The sequence below is a fragment of the Cibotium barometz genome, chromosome 39, assembly GCF_041138505.1.
Source record: "Cibotium barometz isolate CiBa-2024 chromosome 39, ASM4113850v1, whole genome shotgun sequence".
NCBI lineage: Eukaryota > Viridiplantae > Streptophyta > Polypodiopsida > Cyatheales > Cibotiaceae > Cibotium > Cibotium barometz.
In genome coordinates, this window is record NC_141084.1 from 21,048,175 (window position 1) to 21,061,094 (window position 12,920).

Below are 12,920 nucleotides of genomic sequence, written 5' to 3' on the forward strand. Positions count from 1 at the left end.
TATGTTTTTTCATTTTTTATTTAGCTAGTATAAATGGTTTTTATAAAGAGGGTTTTCCACCATAGGTTTTTTGGCTGCTACTTTATTCAAGTCAACGTTTCGAGCTATAGTAAGTAGGGGGGAAACCCACAACATCTACGTTAGTACATTTTTTTTCATATTAGGGTTTTACACATATAATGAATAATCAGAAATTATATTCTCATTGCTCACACGTGGATTAAAAGATTTTGATTTTGCTTCACAATGACAAGGAAAAAGAGATGAGATTTTGAATACAAGGTAAGAAAAGATTCTTTTGGTGATTCAAACTTATGTCTAGAATCATACTGTTCACCTACCTAGATCTATGTTGCATATTCACCTACCTATATCTTACATCACCTTGGTTAATTAATGCCTCAGGTTTTCAACAACTTTGAGGTTTCATCATCAGGTTAGAGATGGGATTTTGAATCAAGGTAAGAAAAGCTTCTTTTGGTGATTGATACTTATGTGAATTAAAGAATGGTATTCATGAGTGTGTACACATAATCACTTACTTACCTACCTATAGATATGATGCATCGCCTCAGTTAATTAATGCAAGGTTGAACCTTAGAGTTTCAACAACTCTAAGGTTTTATCCTTATCCCCTGCACCCTGAACATACTGAATTTGAGAGAGAGAGAGAGAGAGAGAGAGAGAGAGAGAGAGAGAGAGAGCATGTAAGATGAGTTGAACGACATCACACTTGTACCACAATACCAAAATGAGTTGATTCTAAAGATTCCATACTAAAATAAAACCAACCTTTGGAATTCAGTAGCTACAACATTCCATTCTAATTATTTGAATGACGAGAAAATGCGCATTGAGGGGGCCCTATCCTTATAAAATAAATGATTGAATATAAATGCGCATTGAGGGGGCCCTATCCTTATAAAATAAATGTATCAAAATTATACATATAATCTTTTTAAGCTAGAAATCTTCACTCTTATCTATGTTTCACCTCAAACTAATAGTTAAATAAAAGCTAAAGCGCAAATAATATTATGGTTGAAAAGGATTTTTTGAAGGTCTTATCGATCATAAACTTGTGTCCTCAGTAGCACTCCTAGGGTTTTTTTGGTCTTTTACCTAATGCAAGGGTTCGAGAAAATGATTTATTGAAGGTCTTATCGATCAAAAACTTGTGTCCTCACTAGCACTCCTAGGCTTTTTTTGGTCTTTTACCTAATGCAAGGGTTCGAGAAAGAGACGGGTTTCCTTCATCCTAGAGCCTGCTCAATGGTTGAAAAATTTGCTTCATCTTCAAAGGAGAAGAAAAAATGTCTTATCCAATTTTCTTTTAAAATAGTAGTAGCTGGATGAAAATATGAAGAACATGTCTTATCCAATTTTTTTTTAAATAGTAGTAGCTGGATGAAAATATGAAGAACATGCTTGCTCAAAATTGTATTTTCCTCTTCGACCCATGGTGAGAAGGATTCATGTCAAGTTCACTCCTCGAACACTTGTTAGGAGTGGTTTCTTAGTTTAGTTTGAAAATGGTGGAAGAACTTCTATGTTTTTTTAAATAATTTTTGTTTTTGAAATTTCTTAGATTAATTAAAAGGTATGTTTTGACTAGCATTTATTGCTTCTGTAAGTGTCGTTATTATGCACTTTAAGAATTCAATCAATAAGCAAAGCAAGGAGGTTTATTTTGTTGTTTGTTGTTTTTTGAAAAATTAAGATTTAGCATAACTATGTTTGATGAGTATTTATTGTTTGTGTGGCAAACAGCCTTTTTTTTAATAAGTGCTTAGAGAGCCGTGTTATCTAGGGCATCTATGTCGTCAAAATCTGGGACTTGACCAGGGGGCATTCACTTGGGACTTGACTAGGGGGCATTCACTTCACCCTTTTTGCAAATGGGTAGGTACAACTTGTTTAATTGGTATTTAAATTTGAATAATTTGGATAGGTACTGCTTGTTACCTTGGGTACAAAAGCAAGCAAGGGTGTTCGGCCACATGGCTAGGCTAAAAAAACTTAACGAAGCTGGAAAAGTTGGAAACCACGTGGCTACACTAAATAAATGCAACGAAGCTGGGAAAGATGGAAAAAAACGCACCGGGCTACAACAAGTATAAAAATGCCGTGCAATGCATAGGAGGTATTGGAAAAAAATGCAACGTTGAGGTAGCAGGTCGAGGAAGAGTGAGGAAGCCGAGTGACGCACATGTAGATCTTTCTAGTTTTGATTCAGAATTTAAAATTTGGAGCGGCTGACCTTAATGTGTCCAAGTAAAAACGTCAAAAATATGTTGTTTAAAATAGTTTCTCGATCGTTGCTCTCTTAAGGCAATCTACTGGCCTCATCGCCTGATTGTGTCTTCCATCAACATGGATAGTAACTTCGACGACGAGCTTCTTTATTGATGCTGTAGAGATAATCTTTTTTGACATGATGGTACTGTCTAGAAGAATACCTTTTGATTGACTTCATCTCTTCAAAATTGGAGCACACCACATCGAAGTGCCAATATAGCGGTGTTATAGATGTTATCAAACCACACATATATTAAGTATATGGGGGGGCATGTGAGTTAGATTAAGATCTAAACGATCTAGATCCTTACTATAGTGTAGATCCGTGGTAAGCTACAAATGAGAAACCAATGAATTATTAGCTTATGCAAAGAGTAATTACTCCAAAATGTAGCCTAAAGGCCTTGTAAGCATCTTTGGCTCTGGGAGCACATTGATATCTATCAAAGCATAAATGTTGAAGGGGTTGAGGAAGCAAACTGGTGCATTTGAGTGTAGCAAAGGCTAAAGTTTTGAAAGAGAGGACTTACATGGGGAGAGGATAAAGTAGAGGAAGAGAAGCAGTGAGCAAATCTTGCTAATGTGCTGCCCAAGAAGATAAACCACCATATGACAAGTTTTGGAGCTTCACCCACCACTGCTAGCAATAAGCAATCAGAGGGAGCTCAAAGGAGACCTCCTTTAGGTCTTAACTCTCTACACAATTCCATTTTGCATTCAATTACAAGCATAATTATAACTAGAGTATTAGAGCAACAACAGATAGCATTAGAAGAAACAACAACAACTGACAAAGGGTATAACAACTTGAAAGGACATCCGACACATTGCACCAAATACTATTATTTGAAGCATCATAGAAAAATCTAGAGTTAGAATTTCTGTATGTAATCAGATCTTTCTTCAGCACTTAATGCGTAAGTTTGTCTTTGCAACATGATTAATCAACAACAAATGGAAAGTCCGTTTACATCTTTTGTTTCACATGATATCTTGACATCTCAGAAATTGAGAAAAGATTTATTGATTTTGAACAACGCTTTATCTTTGAATATTCTATGTTAGTATGAATTCAACTTCATGCATATGTTTGTTCGAGCATACTTACTTGTACATGCAGAGAAGGGTACCCAAGCATTCTAGTGTAATTGTTATTTGAATTTGAATAATAAGAAGAGGAAAATCACACATTCACACGAGGGTTGCACGGATCACCATGCTGCGCCGGCAGGAAGGGGGGGGGACCAAATGGTGAAAAGCCTCCATCTAAAAATATGGAGGTAATTTTTTTGACATATTCACAATAATTTAAAAAGGAATTGTAACTGAAACTACCCTTTGAAAATTTCCAAACCCCAACTGTAAAATTTTGCAAGTAATTTTGAGGGCTACCCGTCATCAGTCTGAGCAAGATAATTGCAATCCAAAAATCAAGGATCGATGCTCAGCTGAGTTTTGGAGATGGGTCTCAGTCAGTGATGGAGCGGAAGCCCTGTAGTGATTGCAAGTTATGCACTCTGCACTGCTAGGGCACCTCACGTTTTCAACAGCATCTGCAGCTCTAGCCCTACACCTACCCAGGGGTAACAGCCAAGGATTTTCACAGCATCTGCAACCCTAACCCTAGCCCTAAACCGTTCCCTAAACCAGCCCTAAACTTAACCCTTGCTAGAGACTGTGTAAAACTGTGAATGGCTCCTTCTTTGGAACCCCTGCCATGCAGATCTTGCTCATCCATAGGTCTGAAGATCGGCTTCAATTCAGCTTCTGGGTTGCCCTCGCGTCTGCCTGTAACCTTCCATGCTCGCCCTAAATCCCCAAGAGCTGGAAAGCCACAGTCTAGTCCCAAGCAGCAGCATGTGGGATATTTCAGAACGATGTCTTGGAGGCACGGCAGGCCCAGAGAGCTTGGATTTCTGCAGGTTTCAGCAAATTCTAAAGCAGAAGACCCTCTTCCCTCTGAAATGTCATTGGAGAATGCACTGCAGATCCTCGGAGTTGCAGAAGGAGCTTCTTTCGAAGAGATCCTTAGGGCCAAGAACAGTATGCTTGGAAAACACAGTGGAGACCAAGAGGTTGCTGTGCAGGTATTCAGACTTAATGTTTTCTTCTTCTTCTTCTTTTGGGCTCAGTTGTAAAAGAAATTTGGACAGATTATTTGTTTATAATAATGGGAGGAATTTCTAGCTGCCCAGTTACAGCTAGCAGGATTAGAACCCGAGCCCTTGCCCAGTGTAACTTACGCCTCACGAAACTCTGGCTACAAGCCCACAGGCAGCATTATGACTTGCAGCCTCTTCTACCTAATTTCAATTGTCAAGGATGCTGGTCGACCATTTATCTAGCCCTGATGTACAACTGTTATCAGCATTTCGTTTATGCAGAATGCTGATGTGTAGCTGCATGGCCTTCCAGAATCCTTAACAAAATGCAATGGGCTTTAATCTGCAGGTTTGCAGAAAGATGGCTCCTACTTTTGCAGGTCGCTTTATATTTGCAAACCTGCATCCTGAGGCTCATCCTCTAATTTGAGAGATATGAGATCAACTGCCTAAAATGATGCTTCATACATGGCTTTGTTGGAAATTAATGCTCCACCCTCTTCTTGTAACATCATGGGTACCATCTAGCTCGAGTTTGTAAGGGCCACTTTATGAAAATAAGCCTGGGTTGAGCAGCCGCTACATGCAAGCGTGGGCTTATAGTCTCATATCTGATTGCACTAACAGTTGTGGGATATTTTCCTAGGCCATCATGTCCTTGGGTTGTGGGGCAAAAACGGGCACATAGACGAGTCAGGATGGGCTTAGTGTATCAGGACGTACAGTTTCTTGCAGAAGCAGGGTAGTATGGTTGGTTGGGTCGAGTGGGACTAGACCACAGGTGGTGGAGCATATACGGCTCCTGAAAGCTATATATAGATGGGTAGTCATTCATACCACTCATCTGCTTTCACTGTGTGTGCACCCTTATATTCTTAGTGCTAAAGCCTTCATCTATTAGTTTCTGAACACGACATTGAAGTCCCTATCAACCAGAGCACACAGGTTGGAAGCAGAGGCCATCCAATGTATATACCTTTGTAGCAAAAATTCAGTATTATTCTCCATCCCTGTTCATTTGCAATCTTGTTCTGTGTTTTCATACAGATTGTAGTTTCTAACAGGTTGATGAATCGAAGAGAAGACTTTGTTTGTACCTGGTTGAAAATGTTCTTAGAAGCATTGCCTCTCTAGGTATGCAGAAGATGCATATCATGTGGCTAATCTTTTATTTGCTGCCGATTTCATTTGGAATATCACATTTGATAGCCAGCCAATTGAGAGAGAGAGAGAGAGAGTTATATAATGTGTACAAAAGGCCAAAATGACCTATGAGACCAAAAGGATTACATCATGTTCATGGAATACATCATCTTGGGTACTAAAATGAAATGAAAGAAAATGACAAAGCTGAAATGGTAGAGCTGAGATGCTATGTACAAAGAGCACAGGCTCGCATATCATCCTAAGATATCCCGCATGGGGCGTTGCAACATGGCACTCAGAGTGGTAAAGCTGAGCCGGTGTGAGGGAGTCCTATGATGGTGTAAAATGATGACCCTGATCCTCTTATGGTGATGAGAGAGAGAGAGAGAGAGAGAGAGAGAGATTAGTAGAGCCTAGGCTGGGCATTGAACAGAGCAGCTAGGTGCAGGATAGCAACAGCTGGGTGCCTGACGACACAAGATGGTAGGTTGTACTAGTCAAGTTGGCAATTTGTGAGGTAGCCAACCTGCCAATTAGTTGACTAGCCAATTTGGGGGTTGATGGCCCTATAAATATGCCCCTCCCATTCCTACTCTACTCAACAATCTATCTGTCACCTCCTTAGCAAGCAACGAGTCCAAAGAAGTGCATAAGTGTGAACAAAGCTAGCAAGGTTTGGAGAAGCATCTGCGTTTCCTGACCTTGGAACGTTTTCATGCAATTGGTCACCTTTCTTAGGTTTACAGTTTCAAATGTGATTAATCCTTTGTTGTTTGGAGTGCTTGCTCACACAGTAATGTAAAGGTTATTAGGAGGTTTCTGGATGTTATTGCACTTGTGTTTTTTCAGTCTTTCATTGTGGTTTTTCCTATGTTAAATGTTTGCATCTGGCCAATAGTCTTACATTTCTCATTAGAGCCTAGGGTGTCTTTCGTTGTGGTTTCCCCTATGTTAAATGCTTGGATCTGGCCACCAGTCTTACATTTCTCATTAATGATTAGAGCCTTGGGTTTCCACAAAATGTTTCTTTTCCAGCATTCTGTTGCGTTAGTCACTTGGGTAGAGGTCAATCTATAGAGTCAAGACGCACAATAGGATTCTCTTTTGGGTTCCCTTTGCTTCTTTCGAGTTTTCGTGTTTTTTCCCCTTTATCATGGCTACCAATGAGCAGATGGCAGCTCTAGCTGATCTTCAATTGGCACAGTTCAATAATCCAATTGCCACACAGCTTGACGACCGGATTGATGCTATCCATCACTAGCTAGTGGCTTTACTCTAGACTCAAGGGACTCTGGACTTGCACTCGATTTATCTCCACCATTGCTCAACCACCACAATCGATCCCGAGGATGTGGAGGACGAGGTGCAGCAGCTGAGGCACTCAGAGTATCACTCTTTAAGTATCTCTTATGTTCTTGGGAGAGCCATCATTTGAGTCACCATGGGAGCCGACGTGGTTTGACCCAATCAAGGCTAGCCAATGATACCACTACAAAAGTGGATACCTGAGTTGCCATGGGGAATGCCATGAGGGATGACTGCAAAGTTGCCATGACCAGCCCAATTGGTAACTGCCTCACCATCCATCTTCCCACTAAAATTGGGAAGTGCGAGCAGCTTCAACAAAAGGCCCAGGGAGATGTCGGGCACTCTTATTGTAGCAATTGGTTTGAGTGGTTTGCATGAATTCCAACTTCAACTTGTCAAGATGGCATTGACAAGAGCTGTGCTTTTGTGGTGGGAGGATTATCAGTAACTTCCGAGGTGCCCCAGGGTTTCGCAAAACACTTGACCATTAATGCAATTAAACACTGAAATCGGCCACATCCTTAACACATATCCATCATCACTTTGCATAAAACATAAAAGCTGGACAAAATATCCACAAATGCTGAAAATGGAGCTTGCACATGTGACACCGCATAGAGGCCGGAATGCCCCCCCCCCCCCCCCCCCCCCGCCCCCTCCTATCTCCTTGGAGTATTTTATTACCTAAGGAGAATAATATGATGTATAAGCTTTGAGGGCCTTACTCTCCCCATGGGAGATGCCGGATTATCCATATACAAATCATAACACAGCCCAACACAAGGCAAACATAAAATTCAACCGGTACACAAGCTGTAGAAATGCCGAGCTGACAATATAAACCTTATACCTCCGTGTGGGTACTGATTCTTCCCCAAAAACCATGGGTCTTCATGCAATAGAGCTGGAGGAGCAAGTACAACTCTCCATTCGGCCGATACAGCAAGTACAATGGTTGGTACATCAAGTACAAGGGTTGGTACAGTCGGTACAGTGGTTGGTACAGCAAGTACAAGGGCTGGTATCTATCGGTTCAGCAGGTACAATGGATGGTACAAGAAGTACAGTGATTGGAAATCATAATAAAATGATTAAATACCCTTGCCTTTAGTATTTCTTTGCGATGGAAGCCTCCAAAACAGTCCCCAACAGCCAATATACTTCATGGGCAGCCTTCACGAGAGAGAGAAAGAGAGTAGCCATCATTAGGGCAGCCTGTAATGGGGTAATGGTGGTAGAGGCTAGTGTGTAACGAGAGCCTCCTTTAATGAAGAGAGAGGGCCCCAATTTATAGATTTGGGTCTCCCATGAGCTAAAATGGCAAGAGAAGGCTATAATGACAAGTGCGAGGCCACTTGTCTCACTTTGATCCACTTTCTTGCCACATGTCCCAATCTAAGAGATGGGTTCTCCCATAATCTTTATCTCTAAGAATATCCTAACTAGTAGCCCATTTGTCATAGGTACTTTGGCAACTCTTGGTATTTGCTCAATTCTAGTCATAATAACGCGAACAAAATTTCCATCGATGATCGGAGTCGGGCCAAAAATAGCAACTCTTCTAAATTTTAGGAGTGTGATCCTTTGTATTCCAGGATAATCCCCCATTTCTCAAAGCTTGTTGTATTCCAGGATAATCCCCCATCCCCAAAGCTTGTTCTTTGCGAATATTTGGACATCTTGGAATCCACCAGACCCCTTTCATGTCTAGGCTGGTGACATTATCTCAAACATTATGTCTTTGGACAATATGATTGTCGTTGGGCAGCCTTGAAGGATGTCACGTTGTCTGGATTGCATTATATGATTGGAGGGCTATCATGACACGGAAGGTGTGCATGATGAGTCCGCTTCAACACAGCATGTGATGGGTTCACCTCCTTCACTTCAAAGGGGGGATTGTCATTTCAGAGTCTTCATGTGTGTACCATCCCGTGTGTGTGCATCCTATTTTTGTACCCGCTTGTGACTGTGTGTGAACAGCCCCTAAAAAGGGTTAAGTGTGTTAGTGTGTGTGAATCCACCCTTAGGTGTGGATAAGATAAGTATATGTGTGTGATTCCCTTGAGTCGAAAGATAAGGCTTATAGCCTACAAAAGCATGTACTTTGTAACATGCGGAAGCTTCGGGGGAGATCGGTAACTTCAAAGCTCAGAAAACAGCACACTTGTCGCGACGAAAATAACGCACAAAACTGAATGTAGATGTGCAGAAAAATAGAGAGAGAAAGAGAGAGAAAGAGGGAGAAGCGGACACAGTATTGGGTCCCGAATACCCTCTATAGGGCCCCCACCACGAATGGTGTATTTGCTTTATTAGAATGATGCAAATCTGAAAAGAAAGTACAGAAAACTTGACCTTTCTTGGCTGAGATAACTCTGCCTTTGACCTGTAGTCCTTCACCCCTTCTGCATTAGCAAATCCTTGGCTGTCCTGGCCCTTTGATTAGCCTTAGCTCTTGGTGAATTATGAGATGAAGGAATGGACTTGGGGCCTTGGTATTTATACTACTCTAGAAGACCAGTCGGCTGCCTTACTGCAGTCGGCTGTCCAATAAATCAGCCCACGACTGTTAATTCAGCATTAAATGCTAAATAAAATCTGCGCATGCTTTAATCCATGGCTGGGCACTGATGCGCATGGGAAATAGGGGCTGGGCACTTAGGCGCCTGCTGTTCTGGAGGCTGGGTACTGATTACTCATTGTTCTGGAGGTTGGGCATCCTGTATGGGCTGCCCCATACTTGCCCTACACCCCCCCTAGGGCTGGATAACCAGTCGGCTACCCTTGGCCTACCCCTAGGGCTGTCCTATAGCCCTCCATGGCCTACCCATGGCTGGTGGGTACAGCCAGGACCTTCCTGGTCCTTATGGGGGTGGTTTTACACTGTCCCCATGCCCACACAAATACTTGGGGTAGCCCTATGGGCTGGCCCCTTTCCTATATGCAAACCCTAACTTGTCTACAGAATGATCTGGCATCCAGTACCATACCAGATACACAGAATCAGTGACATCATTCCAGAGGGAGACTCATAGCGCGGACTGGCACTGTTTCATGTGCAGGACAATGCACACCTGTCCTTGGACTCACGTGCAGGACAATGCACACTTGACCTCGGACGACTGGGATGGAACCTTGGCTTACTCGTCCCGGACTGGGCTCACATGGGACCAATTTACCATCCGAGGTTCTGCACCTTCTGTACAGATATGTCTACGTGGCATCCAAGTGCGGGATGCACATGACATCCCCTTGTGCTTAACTTGACGGAAGCTGCATAGCCACCAAATAATCCGTCAATAATGCTGGATAGTCTTCAAAAAACTCTTTGTCAAGCCAAACCGCTTCGTGGGTCCCTCGGTCCTGAAACTTCGTGAGGAACTGTTTGTGTCTTCGGCCTGAGCCATGCTTAAAACGGTGTAAAAGGATCTGTTCTGAAACCATAACTTCTGCTTCATCAACAATATTTGGTTCCGCCTCGTCTTTAACTTCTGAAGGAATCCGACCTGCATATGGCTTTAACCAACTGATGTGAAACACATCGTGCATAGTCCAACTCGGAGGTAGCATTAACTGCATGGAAACCTCATTGATCTTTTTTTGGATGGGAAAGGGTCTGAAGCTCTTGAAAGACAACTTTGGGCATCGCTTTCCCACCTGCTTCAACCTTTGCTTCATAATCCGAAGATAAACCCAATCCCCCTCCAAAAACTTCATATCCCTTTGGTCTTTATTGGCCTGTTGAGTGTAGGCCTCTTGCGCTTTAGCCAACTTGTCTTTTACTGACTCTAAAATCTCCTGGTAAGACTCCGTCACTTTGTTCGCTTCAGGTACTGAAGACGAGGTTATGGTCAAAAACGATTGGAAAGGTCTTCCAAACGCTGCCTCATATGGAGTCCTGCCAATAGCTGAAGAAAAAGAATCATTCAAAATAGCTTGAACTAAAGGCAAATATGATTTTCACTTACCTTGCTGATTGTGGACATAACAGTTCAGCACATCAAAGGCCAACTGGTTGTATATCTCTGTCTGGCCGTCTGCTTGTGGGTGGAATGCACTAGAAAAATTCAATTTAGTACCAAAGTTATCAAACAATGCCTTCCAAAAATGACTAGTAAACTTGGCATCTCGGTTTGACACTATGGTCCTAGGAATCCCGCCAATCGGGTACCAATGTCGAATGAACAATTGGGCAACATCCTCGGCGGTCACATTGGCCTTGCAAGCGATAAACATAACAAATTTGCTAAATCTATCAACAATAGTTAAGCACTGAATGTTATGCTTACTCGGACTGGGAGGCAGATTCGTGACAAAGTCCATTGAATTATGTTGGAAAGGACCCTCAGGAATTGGCAAGGGCTGTAATAACCCTATCTTCTTTCCACGAGGAGCTTTCACCTTTTGACAAATATCACAGCGTTGTACATATGTAAACACATCTCGCCTCATCTTTGGCCAATAATATTGTCGTTCCAATTTCTCCAGAGTCGAATTCATGCCCCTATGACCACTAGTAATGGCGTCATGGGCATCATGGAGAAGAGCTACCCGGAACGACTTCATGGCACACAGTCGGTCTTTGTAGAAAAGCCAACCATCGCATATCAGAAAGTGGCATGGTCCTGTGGCATCCAATGCATGTTTTCACTGTGTACCGAATTCCTCGGAATCCGCGTACGTGTGCTTCATGTCATCTAGTCCTGTACCAACAAGGTTGAGTCTAGTGGTGTGAATCGAAGTCACTTGTCCCTTCCTGCTCAAAGCATCGGCCATTGGATTGGCCTTTCTTGGAAGGTACTCAATCATACCACCGAATTGCTGGAATATCTGGCTCCAGCGGTGTTGTCGGTCACTCCACTGTGCACTTGGCATTGTCTGAATCCAACGTAATGCTTGATGGTCAGTGTGAACCTCAAAGTCACGGCCATAAAGAAAATGTTTCCAATGTTTCAAGGCCTGTATAACTGCAAGGAGTTCACGATCGTAGATTGAGTAATTTTTCTCTGCAGGCAGTAACTTGCGAGACATGTAAGCTACTGGATGACCATTCTGTTGTAACACACTGTCAATTGCGATGTTACTCTCATCAATGATCACTTGAAATGGCTTGTTCCACGAGGCAAGTGCTAAACAAGGCACTTTTGATAAAGCCACCTTGAGGTTCTTGAATGCCTCCGACGCTCGTGGAGGCATTCGAATCCGTTACCTTCTTGTCTTCACACCCTTTAGTAGATCGGTGAGATCCACTGAGAGGTCAGAAAACTTTTCTATGTGGGTGGAGTATGCCTGGCATATACCCACAAAGGATCTGACGTCATATGGTGTCTGAGGTACTTCCCAATTGACAATCTCCGTCACTTTAGCCAGATCAAGTCGAATGTTGCTTTCCAGCAACTTAAGGACTTTCTCCACATCAATGTCATGTTATCCAACCGTAGTTGAAAATACTAGTATGTCGTCTAGAAATATGAACACACTTTCCAATCAAATCTCGAAAAACTCGCATCATCATGTGGTTGAATGTAGCTGGGGTGTTCGTCAAGCCAAATGGCATGACCACAAATTCATAGTGGGCCCGTTCCGTACGGAAGGCTGTCTTGGGGATGTCCCCCTCCACAATCCTCACGTGGTGGTACCCACTCTTTAAATCAAGTTTCGAGAACACCTTTGCTCCATTCAGCCTCTCGAGAATATAATCTATTTGAGGCATCGGGAATCTACTCTTGATAGTCAACTTATTGAGTGCACGATAATCGACACACAACCGAGAAGACCCATCTTTCTTCTTGACAAATAAGATCTGTGCTGCAAATGGCGACACATTGGGGCGAATGAAGCCAGATTGCAACAATTTTTGGAGTTGGCGGTCCAACTCCGATTCCATTGCCTTGGAAAGGCAATACGGAAACTTGCTCGGGGGTTCCGAGCGTGGGAGGAGGTCAATCTTGTGGTCCTCCGGTCTGGACGGGGGGAGTTGGGGAGGGAGACTGTCCCGAAGAAAAATCTTCTGGAACTTTTCATGGAGAGCCAAGCCACCGTCTGGGCTGTCTGAATGTATAT

General features: G+C 42.6%; 1 protein-coding gene across 1 annotated transcript in view; it reads left to right on the forward strand.

Annotated features, from left to right (window-relative positions):
• Nucleotides 1-3,715: 3,715 nt before the first annotated feature.
• LOC147615858 (protein CHAPERONE-LIKE PROTEIN OF POR1, chloroplastic-like) overlaps nucleotides 3,716-12,920 on the forward strand; it is a 28,868-nt gene continuing 19,663 nt past the window's right edge. Inside the window, exon 1 of the mRNA XM_086778466.1 lies at nucleotides 3,716-4,385. Within this exon, the coding sequence (XP_086634592.1) occupies nucleotides 3,990-4,385 (396 nt within the window). The 5' untranslated portion in view covers nucleotides 3,716-3,989. The remainder of the gene's footprint in view (nucleotides 4,386-12,920) is intronic.